This window comes from Coloeus monedula (genome assembly GCF_965178545.1).
Source record: "Coloeus monedula genome assembly, chromosome: Z".
Classification (NCBI taxonomy): Eukaryota; Metazoa; Chordata; class Aves; order Passeriformes; family Corvidae; genus Coloeus; species Coloeus monedula.
In genome coordinates, this window is record NC_138822.1 from 27,577,834 (window position 1) to 27,599,237 (window position 21,404).

At 35.4% G+C, this 21,404-nt stretch overlaps 1 protein-coding gene across 2 annotated transcripts in view; it reads left to right on the forward strand.

Annotated features, from left to right (window-relative positions):
- The window catches only part of FER (FER tyrosine kinase), a 159,827-nt gene that overhangs the window by 66,435 nt on the left and 71,988 nt on the right, over positions 1–21,404 (forward strand). For both annotated transcript variants that reach the window (XM_082301263.1, XM_082301262.1), the window contains exons 12-14: positions 11,083–11,175; positions 17,505–17,708; positions 21,160–21,282. In XM_082301263.1, coding sequence (XP_082157389.1) covers positions 11,083–11,175; positions 17,505–17,708; positions 21,160–21,282 — 420 coding nt within the window. The remainder of the gene's footprint in view (positions 1–11,082; positions 11,176–17,504; positions 17,709–21,159; positions 21,283–21,404) is intronic.

Below are 21,404 nucleotides of genomic sequence, written 5' to 3' on the forward strand. Positions count from 1 at the left end.
GCTGTCGGTTATTTACTTCTTGGTGTCTTGGGAACCGTAAGAGGATTTATGGTTAGTTGTGGATTTCAAGGTCATGCAATATAGTGATGTTTTTTTCCCTGTTCTTCACATGTTGCTGTTGTCCACTGCTTCCCCAACAGCTGTTCAGGATATAGCTGGCTTCAATATATCTAATCCCTTCCAGGAACCAGACTTTCTTGGACTTAAATGACTAAGATCTGGACTCCACCACTAGCTTTGTAAGGCACTTATCTTGAGCAGGCATTACTGAGTGTAAATGTGGCTGAAAACCAACGAAATCCAACAGTGTTTGAATATATTTAATGAGATCTGGAAAGACTGTCATTCGTCCTGTTAGTGAGTAGTGCATTTTAATTAAAGTAATTGACCTGTATACTAAGTGTAGTCACTAACAAATGCCATAGTCAGTTCATGCTATGTTTATAAATACTGCATTTAGATATATTTTGGGCTGACTAACCCCCAGTTGGCACACTTGGAAGCAGCGTTAGCTGCTTCATTGGCTGATGCAGAAGAGTACTTGCTCCCATAACTGCAGTGTTCCCTTTATGCGGTTGGTATGGCATCCAGTTAGTTGCTTCAGTTGTCTTCCCATGTCTTCTTTGGATACAAAATGCTGAACCTCTAAAGAGATGCAGTTCTCCTTCGAAAACCCTGGTTTGGATGGGACCTTTGCTTGAGTTGAGGTCAGGCAAATTTTTTTTTTTTCAGTATCTCTAGGAAGCAACCCCCCAAACTGTCCTTCTCACTGACCTGTTACCTTAGTTCTGTATTCACTGTACTATCCTCAAGCATCTTTTAACTAACCTCCATGGCAGAAATAAATCACCTGCTTGTAGTTCATAGCTGTAATTTTCCTCTTAGCTGATTTATAATCCCCTACCTACAAACTGCTATACAGATTTGCTTTATGAGATCCTATTTTGTCAAGATACTGATGCCATTGTACTCAGTGGGACCAGAGGAGCTTTGCCTGTGCAGATCTGGAATAAAAGATTGAGAACAGTTTTTGTTTTGTTCTCTGCTGAAATGTGTGTTGGCTTCCTGTCTGGGGGTTTTAGAGTTTTAAAATAACCAACACAGGTTTTTATAGTAATGAGAAACGGAGAATGGTTTGTGCTATTCAGTCTGCAGGGTCTGTAAGTATATATGGATTTCTGGCAAGCCTATTATTGTTATTTTAAATTTGTGGCTAGTAAAGACAATTTCCAGTTCCAGATGGCATTCTTTGGCATGCACGCTACTCTTTGAGAATTCACCAACATGCTTGTGGTAGCTGTGGGTGATCTTCATCACTTCCTTATTTCAGCTACTGACTGTTGCAGAGAACATTAGTAATTAAGGTATTTTGGACATTTTTTTGCAAGACTTTGTTTACCAGGCTGAATCCTGATGTAAAAATGTCCTGGATGTTGTGTTTGTATTTGTTTAGTCTGCTGAATTCATTGTGTCAAGTACTGTATGCATAGCTTAGTTCTTCAGGCACTTGCACTGGAAAATTTTTCATGCCTCATGTGAAATGTAGCCTAGGGGTTCTTCACCTGTGGCTTTTTGTTATCAGCCCATATAGTGATGACTATAGTTCTTTTTGTTAGGCCAGTGGTTGTGCAAAGTTCTGTTAGTCCTTAAGTAATATTTACCAGTTTGAAAAGTTTGATGTAAGCTTTTTAAAAACTGAAGCTAATACTGTACTCCTAAACTTCACCATTACACTGAGGAAGTGCCATTACAGAATACTGTAATTTGTTAACAAGTGCCAAAACCACTCTCTACCTTTATACTTTTTTTTTGCAAATAAATGAGTGTATGAAAACTTCAGGACATAGAATTTATTTTCTACAGTGGTGCCCATTTTCAGTGGAGGAAAACTGATGTTTTCAGTTGCCATTTTGTCACAATCTAGTTAAGTAGAGATTCAGTTTTCCAAATAGGAGTAATGCTGCATAACACGTCTATGTAGAAAAAATCCATTTCTTCCATTACCTTAGCAACAATTTTCATTCTAGCTCAGGTTTTGGTTGGTTTTTTTGTTGCTGTTGTTTTTGGTTTTTTGTTTGCTTTTTTTTAAAATTGAAAGGGGGATGGCAAGACTAGCCTGTGTGTGTATAGATGTATATAACCAGTTCTAAAACATATTTCACATTGAAGACTTTACCACTTCAAATGGCAGCTATAGTGTTGATCTTGGTTAAAACTCTGGGGCAGCATCTCCAGCATTACTGCATTTCTCTGTTTTTCTGAGAATTTGGGTCATAAAAACCTCAAACTATTTCAACTGGATATATGCAGTATTAAGGTAAAGAATAAAATTAGCCTATTTGATTCAAAAATGATCCTAAGAATTTTTAAATTGAAATGGTTTGTGGATGCACGTTTATTCACTGCTTTTTGACTTGTGATTCTTGGTTTTCTTGAAGCAGCAGCAGCACAGCCTGAATGTTGTCCTGGCAGATGGTGATCTTCACCAGCAGCCAGTTTATCATACCATTGGTTTTTTTCATGCTATTGGTTTTTTGAGTAATGAACTGCCAGAGCATGTAAGATGTTGGCTTTCTAGCTTTTGTGCACATTAGGTGCTGCAGTACAACTACAAGCACTCAGTGCAGTCTGTTTTATGTTCTCCCATTGCATCTTCATGAGTTTACACAGAATTATAGCAAGAGAGAAGTTGTGGGTATGTTTGGAGATCTGTTACTGTGATGTGGCAATGGCAACCAACGAAGAGAAGGACCATGCGATGAAAAAGTAGTTCCCTTTTATAGATAGCAATTGCTGTACAGACTGAAATTTGATAATTTTTTATTAAGTGAAACAAGTAAAACGATAGTTTGAGAATTCATAATTTTTTGTACATTTAGTTAATAATGGCATTGCTGATTAATAACAGTTCATATCTGAAAATGTACACCAGCCTCAGGTTTTTGAAGGATAGAGGTCTTAATTTTCCCTGTTACATATTTCCACAGTAAATAATAATAAGGTAATAGCATTTAAACTTAATTTTTGAAAAGTATTTATTTTTTCTAAATTTGTCTGTAAGCTTTCCAAAGTCTTAATTGGTTTGTTAAATTGCCTTTATTGAAATCAGATGTCATTTACTTGGCATCGTTACATGATCAATGAATGGAGATGTCTTAGGATTTAGTGGTGTAGAGATACATTAAGCAGAGAAGGAATACTTAATTTCAGGGACCTATCTGGACTGCAAAAGCCTTTGTCTGGCTACTTCTTCCTTCCACAAAAACAGTTTTTATACAAGATCTCAGTGCCTCAGCTTAGGTGTAGAGGTACATGTAGTCATCTTTTTCTCTAGAGAACTGCTGACATTCTTGATGATAATTCAGTGAAATCAAAGTATCATCTTAAAAATAAAAAACTGTTGGGTGTATAAGAGTAAAAATGTACAATAATGTTTCTGGAAACATTATTGCTAACCCCCATTAAGAGGTGCTCAGCTTCCGTTAAGACCTTTAATACATGTGCGTGTTTTTCAAAAATTTGCTAATTATTTAAAAGATGAAGTTGACATTTCCCTGACATATCATATGTAGCTTGAAAAATTAGTCTTCTGAAAGTCTTAATTAAGAGAGAAAACAGAGCAGACAACTTAACCATACATTCTGTTATGATAGATAGGGATTAAAAAAAAAGTAAAGGGTCAATCATACTGTAGTTTTCATAATTATTTTTTAAAAATTAATCTATTTACACAGTGTTTGCTGACATCCGAACCTTTCCTAAGTAAAATCTGAGAAAGATTTTTCAGGTTTTTGTCTCCAAATATTTCACCAATCTCTTGCTTAGTACTTTTTCTTTACTGCTGTTTTCCTGGAAAAAAAAATTACTTTCTAGTCTCTGTTATAACTTCAAGAACTGGTGTATAAGGAAAGAAATGCGTAAAAGCAATCATAAGAGAAAAAAAGCTTCATTTTGAAAGAAAAACAAATATTTTTTGATAGTAAGTTGAGTAAATTCCTGAACTTGTTACAAATTGCACATGTTCTAACAACCTTTTAAAAACTTCTAATACTAACATCGTATTGTGTTACTCCTGCAGCCCAGCCTGTAGTAACACTGCCTGATTTCACATATACCAGTAATGACTTCAGAGTTACCACTCAAAATCTAAATGTTCCTGAAGATACCAGGTCACTAGAAGCGATCAAGACAACAAAACATGCTAGAAATTTTCAGGAAAAGAAGAAAGAGAGCAGAAACCGTTACATCACTCTGTAAATTGATGTGCACCTGCTTCCCAAATGCCTTAGAACTACAGAATAATTTAAATTGGAAAACATCTCAGGGGGTGCATCTGGTCCCACTTCTTGCTCAGAGCAGGGCCATCTCTCATGTTATATCAGGCTGCAAGATGCTTTATACATGTTGAGGTTCTAACAACTCCAGTAATGGAAGTCCCTCTGGGAAACCTCCTTCAGTATTTGATCACTGTCATCGCTGTGAGGATTTTGGTTTTTTACAGTATCTAACTGGAGTTTTTCTTAATGCAAATTGTCCTTTTGCTTTGTACCACGGAAGAGTTTGGCTTCATGTAACCAATCATGTTTTCAGCTCCCTTAATTAGGAAACTGATCTAGGAGAATTCAGAAAGACAAAATAATGCTCAGCTATGTGGAGGAGCTTCTGTAGAATTAGTGAGTAACTAGATGAGCTTTACCAACTTGAGAAATGCAGTGAAGAGGAGTGTAATACAGATGCGTTCTGTACTGGGTGTGAGGATACATGGGAGAAGTGCATAAGGAGTAATGTCTGTTCTCTCTCTTTGCAGAAGCAAGATGTGTGGGCCATTAAATAACCACAGTAGGCAAATGATTCAAAGCAAGCCCACAAACATGTTCTTGAAAAACGTGTAATTAAGTTGTGCAACTGGTTGCTACAGCAGTGGGTTGTAATAGGTTATATAGATTCAGAAAACAGCTGAAAATTATGGAAGGAAAATCCTTCCATGACTGTTGCATGTAGAAACATCACATCTTAACTAGTAAGGCCGATCTTATACTACAGATCTTCAGAGGACAAAGACATGCTTTGAAGAATTGTCATTCTTTTTTTCTTACTCCACTGGCATAGTCTGGGATACGCCTTTGGTCTGAGAAAATATAACTGTTATTAAATTTCACACTAGTAAGTCTTGTTTTTCAGTCTAACCCCTACAATTCAGAACGGAGAACATTAATTTGCATCCAGTGCAGTGTTTTACAATATGTGTACATCAATTATGCATCATTTCTGCTGCTTTGGAAGGTGTTACTTGTGTTTAAAACAGAAAATGGTGCCTTATCATAAAATGATTTTTGAGTAGCTAAGATAATTGGTTTCACTGTGTACTTGAGATATTTTTAATTAGCTTTGAGTGTTTAAATTTTTAATAACTATATTATGTCTACATGGCTCTGCACAGTTCTAGATATCTACAATAGTGAACTAAGAAAATGCATATTATCATTCCTGGAAAGGGGCTCCAAAAAGATGATCTGCTCAACTGAAGTAATAAGCTTCTATTCAGGCAGCAACTGGTTTTGTATGTGAGTGCCATGTTAATATTTTAAAATACTCTGGGATTTTTGGTAAAGACAGCATGATTCTTTATCTGGTTTTCTACATGTGGTCTGAGATATCTGGTTCTGTCATGGATGAGACAGGAAAAAAAAGAGAGAACAACCTTTTGAGGAAAGAGATTAGTGTTATTTCTGAAATAAAATCATAGACTTTAGGGATGTTGGCCATGTTCTGCTGTATGCTCACATTTTAATATGTCAGCATTTACATCTCTTTCAGTAAGTGCTAACAGCTATGAAACAGACACATGAAGATTCTGTGGTTAGTATATCCACTCATCAATAGGCAGGCCATAGTTAATGGCACAGTCTAAGTTTATGATATGCTTTTGGGGCTGCTCCTAAATGACTTAATCTCCTCTACTGAAGAGACTAATGCAGAGGATCATTTTCAGAAGAGTTCCTGCTTGTAAATCACAAAAGAGTTCAAGAGTTCCTGCTTGTAAATCATAAAAGTTCATTCTCACACTGTACTTCTACTGACTTCTAAAAAACCAAAAATATTCCTTGTTCTGCCCGTTGTCTAAATTTGAAGCCTTAAGATGAATGTTGTCAGACACCTTTTTCATCAAGGAAATTGTATATTCAAACAAGAAAGGAAGCTAGCATTCACTTTACGAAAACAATGTTAATTGCTCTGGCAGATACTGTCTGTATGCCTGTTTTATCTGTATCTTTATTGAACATACCATTTGCACTAGCTGCTGGAATTTCCTTGTCTGGTTTTATCATACAGCCCTTGTACTACTGTACCGAAATAGTTTTCATCAAAATCTCTGAGGATCAGTTCCCTAGTCAAATCACAGAAACAGTGATATCACTCTCTTCTTTTAGATATCACTGATTATGTTCTTCTAATTGAAATCTGCTTTTCTTCTGAGAGCATTTTCTCTTTGAATTGGGAGAGTCGTCATCACATTCCATTTAAATTTCCTGTGAAGGTTCTGTGGTTTAATTTGCAAGCCCACATTCAACTTCTGTATCCATGTGGACAGTTCACATCTGACTCACAAGGCATTTTTTTTTCTTTGAATGGAATAGTATTAGAGTATGAGCTTATTTGTATCACTGTACATACATGGCTGACCAGTGTTTTAGGAATATTCAATATATTCTGCCTTGCCTTTTGTCTCTTACTGATAATCTTCCACCTTTGATTGGTAGTGTTACTATTTGCCTGTCCCTCAGAAGCATTAATTCTATTTTACCTTTATCTTAGATCTCTCTCCAGCCTCTTAACTTCTTTGCTTTTCTAAAAAGAGTCTAGACTATTTTTCTTTTATAATAACAGCTAAAATATAGCCCAAATCCTGGATTTATACAGCTAAAAAGCTCTTCTGAGCTTTTACATCACACAGTTCAATTTAAGCAAAATCTTTTTTTCCTGTTGCTTTGTCTTGCTTATGTTCATTGGAAATACTGTTGTGACTATGACTCATCTGGCCTGTCTCTTTGATTGTGTCACACTGCTGGGTATATTGTTTTGTTTCTCAGGCACTCCTAAGATTTGCAGTGATTTTGTTCTGTGACAGAACTGTGTGCTTGGCGAATGGGAGATTGTTGTCAACGAGACAGTATCAGTTGCAGTGCATGACCATAGAAGATAAATTGTAGTGAAAAATCCACTGGAACGCACAGAACCTCAGACTGCTCAAGATCCCCCAAAGAGAACATAGGAAACACAGAAGCCCAAGTTCTGGTCATATATAAAGATGCAGTTGAAGAAATCCTCAAGTAAAATAGCAAGTGCTTCACTTGTGTTTTTCAACTGACTTGAATCCTGCCCTTCTTTTTTAGTTCTTGGGCTTTATTTCTCCTTTCCGTCTCTTGTAAGAAGACAAGAATGGAAAGTGAAATTAAGAGTGTCAGAATGGTTGTCTTGTGTTGTGACATCTCTTGAAAAAAGCTGAAGTAATTGTTTCCCCTCTTAAGAAGGAAAGAAAACTGAACAGCCTGTATCCTTCTGTTCCGGCACTCCACAGGAGCTGCCCCACCATGCTTCAGTGATACCAGTAGGGTTATAGCCGTACAAGTGTGACCACATCTCTAGTTCTTCCTGTTTACTCCCCAGCTGCGTGCATCAGCATAGGGATGTTTCAGTGGGCTCCCAGGGAAGCTGGCTTTGTGTCTGGCTGAAATTCCCTGGTGTTCTTTCAGGTGTTTTCCTGCTGACCTGCCTTTCTAATTCAGGTTCTGTGCATTTCACTGGTGTGGGTAGGATGGCATCTCATCCCTCACCTTATAATTGTTAAATATGATGACATCCCCCTCCTCAGGTATATCTAGTTTGACATAGTTAATTTCAGTTCATTGTGGGGAGTCATTAGAAACATGGCTAGTCCTAAAAAGGGAAATACCAGTCAACGCATTTTTCATAATTATTTGTATTGTGTTCTCATGACACAGGTGTGTTTAAACATGCTTGAATAGGTTAAAATGTTCTCTAATGACAGCTTGTATTTTCATACATACCTAGCTTCTTAATGGTAGAGTTCAATTTTTTCTGTAGTAATTCAGTTATTGCATAAACTATTACGGCCCACAGGTAAGTTTGCTTTCTAGTGAAATTGGTGTTGTATAAAATAAAGAAGTGATAAATCATGCTACCATTTTCTTGATATCTCTGCAAGTAATTAATTTAAACTGAAATGAATCAGCTAATATGCTTTAGTAGCTGCCTTGTGTATGTTAGCAAATACATTACTCCATAATGTTCTCTACAGCATCCCTGAAGTAGAATTCCTTATTCCTTTCCAGTGTCTAGCTCAGGTTTGTTTGTCTGATAGTCGTGTGTCTTACAAATCTGAAACTTCTGTCATGACTCCATATTTGGCATGTTTGTTCTGTTTGGTGACATGATGTCTGTTGGAATGAGCATTGTGTGTAATTATAATGGACTTTGTGAGCACACAGTGTCTCTGCTAGGTTCCTTCAGAAATTTTGCGTAATAGCTTGAGGTAATCCTTTCACCTACTAAATCCTTTGTTGGATTGAGAGGGGCTTGACTGAGAGGTTAAAAATTTGATGTGGCTAGGGAGAGATCACTGAAAGATAGCTCTGATGTGTATTTGCTTTTATTTTGTAAATCAGACTTAAAATAACATTCTGATTTAACTAGTAAGATTGTATGCACACATGTACATAAATATATACATATAAAAAGAAGGATATTCTAGGTTTCAGTTTTACACTAGTTTAGAAAAAACAATATACTTAATATGCATTTTAAAACCCCATTATAATGATTTCTGTATTATTTTGAGTTAAAAACAGGTTTCCTGTAAGATCTAATGGATCCTTTTAAGGTACCCTGCAGCTGGGCAACGGCAGAAAAGATATCAGTAGAAGGCCACTGTTGCAGCTCTTTAGTTTTATCTAGGTTACCCTAAAAATACTTGAATGTAATAAATAAACTCAGTACAGGCTACAGTTGTGTTTTGTCATATGTTTGGTTATGCCTGCTGTGCAGACAAATTCTGAATCTTCATTGCTGTAAGATACAGAGTAGTTTCAGTATGTCAGGGGAAAGAGCCATGGAAATGCTAAATAGTGTTTATAATTGTATTGCAGTTGGAACAGGATGTGCTACATTTTGAACAAAGCCAAAGTTTATCCTTTAAATCCACATTTCAATATTCACTCTATTTAATATGACTATTTGCCTCTGTATGTCATTCAGTGGTGCTAATCAAAGTTGGCACAGTCCTTGAGACTGTTATTTTGAGTCAAAAAAGTTCCCTCTTGTTAATAATTTTTTTTCAGGAGAAACTGGTGAGTGTAGAACCTTACTTGTAGTTGGGTGTTGTCACTAGATCAGCTGGCTGTTAGTGTCCACTAGAAAGAAAATTCTTGAGTTTTGGTTGTGGGAAGTGAAGTAGAATTTGTGCATCTTTTGGTAACTTATTTTCTCCTGTTATATAAGAAGTATACATTTAATTGGTATCTCATGGCTCACTTCTGAAGAGATGTGCGGAATGGATCATTCGACAACCAGCATGCAAGCAAGTACAGACTTCATGTCTTAGTTGTTAATGTGGTTTTTTTGTTTGGGTTTGTTTGGTTTTTTTGTTGGTTTTTTTTGTTTTGTTTTTGTTTTTTTGTGAAGGCAGTTTAATTCAGCAGCATTATAAGAATAAAAATCAGGATTCAGCACACAGTTGTTTTATTAAAATAAAATTATTTGGTATATGACAATACTTAAGTCTGATAAAAGGTATAAAAATGTTATTGATGGGTAAGTGGGCACATAGTTAATGAGTATTTCTGTGGTGGATACACTCCCCATCAGAGTTTTCACAATTTGACTGGTTTTTCCACTCTATTATTTAATAGCATATAAATTAGGGCAAATTGCAGCCTTTTGCTACCAAATAAATAGCACTATTTTGCTAAGATAATGTTTAACCTGTATCTTGTAAAATAAACTGTATTTGGAAATAATTTTCAAACACTGCTAAATACAATGTACAGAATGTATACATTTTGTTGCTTGTTTGGAAGTCCTGGAATAAACTGAAACTGCATTTATTACATTATGAGATTTTTGGTTTCTTCTGTCAAAGGTGTACATTAGAAACTTGGAAGCAATTTTTCTTTGTAACGCTGGCAAACAGTTGCGGTCTGTCTCAATTACCAGTTTTTTACTGTTTAGTTAACCTAAAGCTAATTAGCATGAGGTTGTTAATGTGTCTCTGCTTCAAGTTTATTTACTTTGTGAGTACTCATAGAAATATCTTTGCTGTTTCTGAAGCTGATTTACAACCAATGAACTCATTTTGTCCATGTTAAAAGTACTTTTTTTTTTAAAGATTGTTATTAATTTTGAGAGCTGATAGTAAGAGATGAAGAAAAATACAGTCTTTGGACTAAGTCAGTTTATGAGACCTTGGAATTTACATTGGCTTATGCTGAACTAGAGATGCGTAAAGGCTGTTTCAGTGTTCCAGTCAGAGCCCTATTCATGCAGAATTTTAAATCCAGACAATGGCTACACTTATGGTTTACAGTAATGCCAGAAGAGAAATGGCTCCTATATCTTGCACCAATGGGTGCTAATATTTAGAGGTAGTCTGTTGTTATAGAAGAACCTGTTAATAAAAGGAAAAAACCCTAAGCATGTATTAAGTAAGGATAATGTACATACGTAGAGCTTTTAACTATGTGGGGGTTTTTTATGATATATTTTCGAATCATTGTCCCTTTAAAATGATAGGTATTTCAGGAGAACTGAGAGTTATGTCTCATGTTTTTAGGATATAAAATATACTTAAAATAATTGCACAAAATATTTCAGGAAATATAGAATTGTTAAGTGGTTAAACTGATCTGAGCTTAATCCTGCTGATGTTGACATTTCCTGGCTTGTATGAATAGAAGCTCAGCCCCTATCTCTTGTTTAAGTAAAATTCAAGAATTATATTGCACATTCTCCAATAAATCCTACAGATTTGCTTGTTTTCATTGAAGATTCTGCCCTTTCTCCTAGGACAAGAAGGATAAAGTCTCAAGATTTGACACTATACGTCATTCCATAGCTGGAATTATAAGGTCTCCAAAATCCATGTTGGGCTCATCATCAGTAAGTAGTACCAATACTGTAGTGTTGTGATATATTCTGTTATTTTTACATCTTAAATAAGATTTTTTTCCTTGAAACATCATGCATTTCCATTTGAATGGACAAAAATTACATTATAATAATGTTACATAAACACTGTTCTGATTGATCAAGACACAGGATAATATTGTGGTGTAACAGTATGTCAGAATAACTTGCTACACTTTAAGAGAATCACAGTATGTATGTTCTGTGCAGCTTCCACAGTGGTACTGTGTTGTTCAGAATACTCTTCCCAATGAGGCTAATTTTCCTGAAATGTACTGTATTATAGTAATCTATAGTAGGTTAGATGGCCATACATGTTTTAGCAATTGTTGCGATAATTGTATTCACCATGTTTGTTATAAAAGCTCCAGTGTAAAAGCATATTGTTACTACTGCTCCTGGTACTATTTAAGTAACTAAGTGTTATAGATCTTGCTTAAAACCCCACTAAAAATGGTTGTTGAGTATTTCCGGGGTATAGTTGGCTTTTGTTCGAATTCTGTAATTGCTGGAAAATCTTCCTTGTTTCTTTTACTTTTGCAGTTCCTCTTGTTTGTTTCATATGGAGGCTTGCAAGATTAGTTAGAATACTTGAGCACCTACCTAGGGATGCATTAGATTTTACTTGAAAACCTTCTTCCTGTTTTTTTCTTTAAGTGGAACATGCGATCACCCTAATGCTCCCAACATAAAATCAAACCAAAACAACAACTCAAAAAACAAGCAAAGGGGAAAAAAAAACCTGTAAGAAAGTTGGGCAGAGTTTTTAAAACTGTTTAAAATTGCCTTTTAATTGTGATCTTGTCTGCTAAAATATAAGCTCAAAATAGCATTCTTGCAAAAACTTCAGAAGCAAGGGGTTTTCTATTTTACTCTGCAGGCTTGCCTCCAAGGACCCATTAAAGGACACAGCAAGCCACATTTAAGCTAGACAATATTGGGTGGATTGGTTGAAGAGATAACAATTACATATGTGTAAATGCACATGTGTATACAGAGGAAAATTGTATATGGTAATGAAGGAATGGAAAAATAAATATGACCATGAGATAAAATTAGGATAGAAAGGCTTTTCCTCTGAAAAACATGGAAGTTGTATGACATTTGAAAAGTAACAGGAAAAATGTTGCTGAAATACTGAAATACCCTTGATGTTAGACAAAATCTCCACGTTATTGTGATCTTCATTTTATAAAACTTCTAGTTGTTTCAAAAATGCAGCATTTCATAGTAAGAACCCATTAAAATGTGTATTTCTGTGACCTGTGTTTTTTTGTGTGGGTGAGAAACAACATTCAGCTCTATTTCAATGTATTATAAAACTTACAACTTCAAAATAAACCAAAAAACTTCCACAAACCACAGAACAAACCTACCTAAAACTGCTTCAGATAAAAATTGGAAGAGAAAAAAAACCTCAGGAGGAAGATTAAAATAAAACATTTAGATTAAATCAGGGGAAGTCAATGTCAAAATTTCAATTGGCTTAAAGTGTCATTAAATAAGCTGTGTTTCACACTCTGATTTTCATTCCATGGAACCTGATGTAAACCTGGCTGTAGATACATGGTATAGATAGGATTAGTGAAACCTTGGAATATGTTTGGAAGAAGTAAGATTGGCATTGGTTCATTTGAATCAGAAAGTAAAATATGAGTAACAAGTGCGCAGTCTTGATTACCTGTCATTTAAATGACACCTAAATGACTTCAGAATTAGAATATATAAACTAGCCAATTTTCAGTTTTGCTTTTTGTTTTGGTTTAGCAATTTCGTGTGTGTTAGAAATGCTCACCATACATATACAGCTAAAATTTGCTTCATGAATTACTACTTAGCTATTAAATGAGGTTGGCTGTTTCCCACTGACAATTATGTAACCATGCTTAATTGCTAAATATATAAGCTGGTACTTAAAACTTATTATCCATCAACAAAGTGTTCCAAGCAATTATTGAATATGTATTATGAAGTAATATTCACATACATAAAGAATTTGTTATTTTTTTTAAATAGACCAGTACAAAAAAGGATCTCATAGCAGATTCGGGAAAGGACTGGTACTGATCCTCTCATACAGTCTGATCTAAAATGTCTTCTTACCTACCTGTTTTCAAATTACCTGTTTTAAATATTGAAAGGTTTTAAAGTATTTTTAAATATTTAATTTTTACCTATATTGAAACTTTAGAAATGGAGCAATATCTTTAAATGTGGTGCTATTTTAAAAACACTGTCCAATATATTTAATTGGTGAGATAATTGAATTTTGTTTGTATAAATTAGAGAGGACTAATTTTTTGTATGTCGTCTGAAAAAAGTCATAGGGAAATGGTCTCATTCCAAAAGCAGTCAGGAGTTTTTGTGTGTTAACATTGAAACTCTATATATGCTCTCAGAATGAGAAGGTAAGGGGTAATACAGGAAAAGAGTGTAGTTTGAAGAGAAAGCAACGCAGCTAAAGATTCACGTAGTTTTTCTTGGACAAAACGCAAGCCAATTTACTATAACAGCAAGAGACATAAGTTTAATCAAATGAGGAGAGGAAACACAACAATGGGGGTAACTTTCATGTACCAGTAATGAAATGCTGTGAATAATCTGAATGAAGAGTCTGAACAAATTGCATCATGAATGCCTGCTTCTGCCCTTCTGCATATTTTTTTTTGGTACAAGATATTTGAGCTTGACACAAACATCTGCTTTTGTTTACAGGATAATTTTTTTATTGTTTATAGGATAATAGGTGGAATTAATGCTTGTTTCAGATGGTATATTATTAGCATGTGGGAATGAGCCAGGTACACAGAGATGGAATGTCCATAGGGTATTTTCTCAAATTATCAACCTAAATTTATTGCTTTATATTCTCATTTGTGTCCGTGCTACTCTTTTACACTGTGAGAGAAAAAATATCTTGAGAAAATATTTTGTTCTCTCAAAGATGGAAACTAAGGAACTACTGAACATTTGCATTCAGAATATATACAAAAATACAATATTGAGCATGCTATTAGTGTAATAAAATATCATCCCCGTTATTATTTTTATTTAGTTGGTAGTGCAAGTACAGGGATAATATACAAGTTTCTGGGGTTAGAAATAACACACTGCTGTTTGCTCAGTTTTTCTCTTGAAATAAGGGCAGCAGCTGGGACTGCTTCCTTTTACTCTTGGAGAAGAGCACATACAACATGGATTGTTAAACAGAGAGAGAGAGAGGGGCTCAATATAAGTAAAAAGGACAGTACTAGATCCATGAGGAGCATGATGAAGAATATGAGGCCATCTCCTCGTAGAAGAAAAAGTGTGATTAAATATAGAAAGACACACACCCCAGCCCCATCCAATAATCCATGAGTGAAATATGGCAATAAATGGAAATCTTGAGGGAAAAAGAACAGGCATAAAGAAAAAGAGGGGGAAGGAGGGAGAATAGAAATTCGCAGTGTGAGTTCCTTTCCTTCTGCATGATTTGGTTAATTATTTTTACCTTCAAGCCAGATTAACAGCAAAAATCCTAGAAACAGTCTTTCTTGCTTTAGGCTGTTGAATCATGGAGTGCTTCTGTAAGTGTACATACAAGTGAGAAAGAGATCCATCCTCCAAATAAGATTGTAAAACATTAAGGCCTAGAATATAAAGTTGTCGTATTAACTTGCTGGCTGATATTTAAGTAGAGTTTAAAGAAAAGAGGTGGGAATTCCATTTTGCATGGGTAGCTTTTTTTTTTTTCCTCTATTTTCCTCAAAGACTAACCTATCATTTAATTCTAGATATAAAATGCAGTAGAAATATTAGTATTAATAGTGGTAAACTGAGTTGAAATCAATATTTAATATGGTTATATATCCTGCATTGATACTGTTTTTTTCTGGGCTTTCAGCCATGTTTTATTCTGTAGCCAGTCAGGGTCAATATTGTATCATAGAGAAAGTATGTTGGAATTAGAAGACTTGTTCACAAAAATAAAGCAATTTAAAAATAATTCAAATAACACTCAAGACAAGAATAATTGCCACCTACTTCATCAGAAAAAACACAATGATATGATAAAAAGTAAAGGTAAGGTAAAGTGAAGGATGATCAACAGAGACGACTTTGTGGAATTTCCATTGTTTCCATCTAAAGTGATAAATAATACTTCAATCAAATTTAAAAGGGAAGGAAAATTGATGATAGAGTTATAGACAACACTGTAGTTATCTATGTCTAAAATGCTCTGTGTTCCTTCCATAAACTCCTCCTCTGTCATAAAGGCTCTTAAGATGTTTTGTTTGGGATGTGATCCTGATTGTCTGAATGGTGCCTTAGCCTGTTTGTACATAAGCAGGTGTTACTGTCTGGTGGGTTCCTTTTTAAGCTATAAAATAAATTGCATGTCAGGTTGGGTTTTTTTTAACTTTGTTTTGTGAAGGCCATGAAGTAGATTAGTAACCCTGTACTGGCCTTTTATACTTGGAAACTTTCCCTCTCAAGTAGAAATCTGCTCCTGTGTTAAAGGGTTTGCTGCTGTGAACATAACAGAGATCTAGGTTTTCTTTCAAGTCAAGCTCAGCATCTTTGAACAATAAATGTTCAAGTAAATAACGTTGTCTAACATTTTTAAAGCGTTTGTCTTTATTTTAGGAATTTGTGAAAGAAAATGACATAATGTCATTTAACAGTGGCTGACAGCTTTCACCTGAGATGGTTTTTAACTTGATGAAACTGAAAGATATGACTGTCTTCTTGGCCGATCAATATCTCTGCTTTTTAGCAGCTCACTGTGCTGATAAACACATAACCTTGGAATACAGCTTTTGGCTCTAAAAACTCGGTGTAATTTGTGTTCAAGCTGTAGTTATTTCTTATGTAGTCCTTCCTATCTCTGACTCTGTAGAAGAGCACACTCACTCTTTCTAGTGATGTCTGTTGGTTATAGTACTTGTTACAAATCTCAGGTATGAAATCCTCCTTGAGAATTTCATCCATGATGGTTCTCTCTGTCTGTTGATGTCTGAAAACAAAAGCGTCTGTCAGGTTCTTAGATATGTTCTCCAGCTTTCCATCAATATCCTGGACTAAACTAGTCCTTTGAGGTATAACTTAGGCAGCCAGGAGCCAGTAAAAACATTTTTCAATAGCTAAAACTTTATGCAAGTGCTAAAGAATTGCAGATATTTGGAAACAAAAATTTCTGAGTAGATTCCCTTTCTTGGGTCTGCTCATTTCCACTCTGAAAGTCTGAGATCATTCCTAGTGTTTTTTAGACTAGGTGAGGGGTTGTAATCTAAGTGTCTTCTGAGGAAGACCCTAAATGTGCAGGTGGCCTCCAAGCTGGGTTTTTAGCAGGGCAGAGCAATAGGAGAGGTTAATTCTGAGTGGTGGTGTGCTTTGTTTGCATGTGTTTGGTTGTCCTTCATTGAGGTGTAGGTCTCCGTGCTGATATGTAGATGCAATTCAGGAGGGTGGGAAACATTCACATACCTGTTTTACTCACAGTACAATGTGCACTGCGTTACTTGTTCATCATTTTACCACTCTGGCTGTGAGAATTTCTATGAGCTCTGGCAGTGGTTTTGAATGACATACAGCTTAAATTGGGGCTTGCCTTCCTACCCATAACAAATAAATCTGAGGTGGTCATTGACAAAGTACAGAGTTTTCTTCAGTGTTTCTTAAATAATGTAGGCATGTTAATGTGTGAAATCATAGGTTAAAGCTCATGAACTTCCACTTACCACTGTTAGTTTCCATTTGCAGTCAATTCCATGTAGTGAAAATAACAGAGTTCGTAAGGACACTACACTCAGGTGTGTATTCTGCACTACAGGGTGCATGCTAGGAAAAAAGTCTCATAATTATTGATTGAGTTGGGATGCAATTGATAAATTCTGCGAAAACGGTTTACCAATTCAAGTGATTTGTATAAGTCAACTTATTATGGTTTTGTTTGAGAAGTTTCTGTCTGGATAGAGACATGAATAATACTCAGTTGTTAATAGCGTGTCAGAATGTGTGAGAAAGAGTTGGTTAGTATGGGTTACAAAAACCAGCAGGCCAGATAAAAGATATTACATGTTTTTATGGATGGTGCCTTAAACTTGTGCTTTTTACATACTGATTTTTCAGGTAAACAGAAAAGAAAGTGATCAATATACTTTTGTGCAAGTAAGAGCCTTGATCTTGTTGGTTAATTGAAACACATAATTTAGATACATAAAAGAGAAATTATTGTTGTTTGTGATGCTTTTCATGTACAAGTAAACTCTTAAAAATGTACTAATATAGTAACATTTTTCTTCAATATTTTTCCCAAGTTCTTTGATGTAATCTCAACCACTGAGAAACCGTTGTCTGAGCAAGATTGGTATCATGGTGCAATTCCAAGAATAGAAGCCCAGGAGCTGTTAAAACAGCAAGGAGACTTCTTGGTGCGAGAGAGCCACGGGAAACCTGGTGAATATGTCCTTTCTGTGTTTTCAGATGGACAACGGAGACACTTTATCATACAATATGCTGATGTACGTCTCTGATATAGTACTGAATATTCAATTTAGGATCTACATAGTTTACTATAGCAAATGGATTTAGCCTTTCTGTGAAAGTGTGAAAGCTGTTGGAAATACTTCCATCAGTGCTGGAATCAGGGGAAAAGGTCATTTTGGGAAACAAAGGAAAAATGTGAAATATCAGGTTATTCAATATCTTTTATCTTATATTGAAAAGCCAAGATATTTCTATAAATGTTTTGAAATCTAGAACTTTTTACTCCATATTTATGCATGTACATTTGGTTATTTTAAACCCATTTTCATTGTTGGTGCAAATTAGGTTACTTTTAGTTCAGACTGTAAAGATCACACTGAATCTTCCTGAAAAATGGAAACAGCCATGGAGAAGAAAATAATCTCTATTGGTTTTTGTACAGATGAGAATTGGAGCCCAGTTGGACTTGAGATGCTTATGTTCTTTTTAGTCCTGTGGTTATTGTTTTGTTCAGTATAACACAAACGCTTCTGGATGTTGTGCAGTGTGCATGCTTCTAAGGACCAGAACTGACCCCCTTGTTGCTCTGACTAAGGAAAAATTGATAACTTAATTAACAATATATTAGTTACTATCTGCCTTTATGCAGTCTATTTCTTTTTATTCTTGTTAATGCATTGCTTGGTTTTTTTAATGTATGTATTTTTCTTTTTACCTTGCAGAATTTTAAACTTATACGAAATGTGCCAGTTGCCATAACATTACTAGAATTTTTTCTTGAAGTATGAAATTGCAGCAAATCATTCTCAGTTTTGATTCAGTAGTGGTGTCTTTTCAGTCTCTTGTAATAAAGTTTCCCACATACAGAAAAATTCTCAAATTTAATCACATAATGATATTTACACTGAGGGAATTTCATCTGAATCCCCAGATGATGCAACATGCCTGGGGTAACTCAATATTGTGTACCTGGTTTATTTCCTTTTAATGAGAGGCAGTGATATTTTTCAAACTTCAGAGAGGCTGGAATGCTTCTCTAGGATTTAATGATTATAGATACTTGTCATGCTGGAGAGTGTTCATTAGTTCTCACCTAGAATTTTCCTTGTAGAAGTAACACACACACAGTCAGTTTTATTTTATTTTGATTTTATGACCTTAAAGTATTTTGATGTGTCAGAGTGCTGAATGAGAAAATAAAAGCAGTAAAATTACCTGTACCTAGAGTCTTACAAGATGCTTGGTGCTCCCTGACTGGACCCAGCAGAAATAAATACACATTATATATGTGGTGTGACTGAAATAATTTTGTGCAAATCATTGTATGTGGCAAGTAGATCTTCAAAAAGATAGATTGGACTTTCAAGTTGAAGTTCCAAGTATTACTTTGAGGCCTACCTTTAAGCTGACTCTTCTTTTTTGCTGGGGGGGGGGGGGGGGTCCAACAAAGCAAAATGAAACAAAACAAAAAACCTATCTTTATCTCCATGATTTTGTACTTTCTCCTAGCAATTATATTTGAAATGTGAGACTGATACTGTTTAATGTTGCATGGCTTGGACAGTCCCAGCATCATCAGGTCAAGATATCTATCTGCTTGTACATTTGCTAGTAGAGCATTATGTTCATCTGCTCTTGGAATTAATTTGTGGTAGATTTTCTTGTCAATCATGGAAGTTAACACTTCTTTTTCTTAAAGATGTTCAGTACTCTGTATGCACTCCTATGGGGTGAATTTTCTGAGGATGAGAAAAAGCCTATTAAGCTCTAGAAAGTAGGTGTTGGGAGTGTTAGGGTCATACAGTGAGGGATTTATTCATGAACATTTTTGTGGGCAAGTTCGGGGAGAGTTTAGTATAAAGGATTTGTTTGTTTGCTTACATTAGTATGAACAATGTGGAATTCGGTCTCTGACTGGTCAAATCACACTCATGGATCATTGACAAGTCTCCATATTTTCTTCTGAATCAAATACTGAAGATTAGAGTAGGACATTTGTTTTAACAGCAATCCTTTTTTTTGTACAAGTGTTTCATCTCTGGTTTTACCATTATTTTAAAGGCTAATCTCGATACAACTACGAGTGTGATGAATTAATTCATCATTCAGCTTTAAGCATCAAAATTCACTGTTGTGATTCAGGGCTATCGTCATTTTCACTTGGGCTTATTTGAGGCTGTGCCATTTAAAAATTTTTGTTTGTTAGTGACCTTAGGGTCAGGATGGGGTGTAAATACACAGAATCAAAGGACACTGCCTGCCCTGAAAGGTTTTACATAAATGGCAGCAGATGGGTGTGTGGCTGAATGTGGGATGAGGAAATAATAGGCAATACTGGTGGTTGTGCTGACGAGACTCTTGGGGCATCAGGTGTTTTGGATCATCAGCACGGAAGTATGAAGGAGCTTATTTGAAAAGAATGGAAACTAGTGTTAGTGGTCACTCAAAGCTGAGTCACTATTTAATAAACAACAAAGCATTCAGACTATGGAAACATTTTTTATTTTAGGGATCTCTGAATGTTAAAAACAGCTGACTTGACCCAGCTGTATTCACCAACAGCAGTGACACGTTTCCGGAAGTTAATGCTTTAACCCTTAAGAGAAACAATGAACTTAAAATGCACTGTGCAAGGAATTCAACCCTGGGGGCTAGAAAGGATGCATGCCAGTGCTGGTGGTGGTCATTGACCAGTTGTGTAAATGAACTTGAATCACCATCTGTGCTCGGAGTTTCTTCAATTGCAGTACTTGTTCACTGTTGCCATTGTCAGGCTGGCTTATGGCAGCTACTGTCCTGTGGGAAAAGCTCTCTACATGTAGATGCTGAGTCTTAAGAAAGCAAGAGACTTTATCGTGTTTCACGATCAGCTGCAGGATCGTGCCTAGCTTCTCTCTGAATCCTGTGCGTGACCTGCCTTTGTCTCTAGCTTGTTTAGACCCTCCTGGTAAATACTCTTCATTAAAGAACGATCATGCATCCTATATTCTCTGCCAGGGATTTACTAATTTTAGGAAACAACAAATGAAGGAAGATGAGATTAGGATAATATTGCTTATATCCTGTTTATTTTATCTCTTTTTGTATTTTATTATATAGATGTTTTAGTTTGCTCGCTGTAATTTTTAGAAATAATTCAGAAGTCGGTTTTTCTGGTTTAGGGTATTTTTATTTCACTCTGTAATAGTTTTGAGTGTAAATGGCCTATTTAAATTAAGAGTTTAAGTACTTATTTTATCATATTGCCTTAAATGACTGATGCCGTAATTTGGCATGTAATAATTTATCATTTTCCTAATTATCATTCCAGTTAAGTCAGTATAAATGCTATTCAGTAGGTCAGAAAAGGAGTATAAAATAACTGTAAAAGTGTACATTTTTTTCTTTGTTGTTACTAGTGAAGGAAGTTTGGTTGTGCACTTTTGCAGTTTCTTGTTCAAACTATTGCTTGTAGAGAAGTAACTTTTTCCTTTTGCCTCCATACAGAATCAGTATCGTTTTGAAGGAACTGGGTTTCCAACCATTCCTCAGCTCATAGAACATCATTACACAACAAAGCAAGTTATTACAAAGAAGTCAGGTGTTGTTCTGCTTAATCCTGTTGTTAAGGTAATGCATACATTCCAGAACCTTAATTTAATTGACAACAATTTTGGGGGGTTTCTCTTATTATTTAAAATAAGATCCTATGGAACTTCTCAGAAGATTTTCCTTTTTTGTTCATTTTGTGA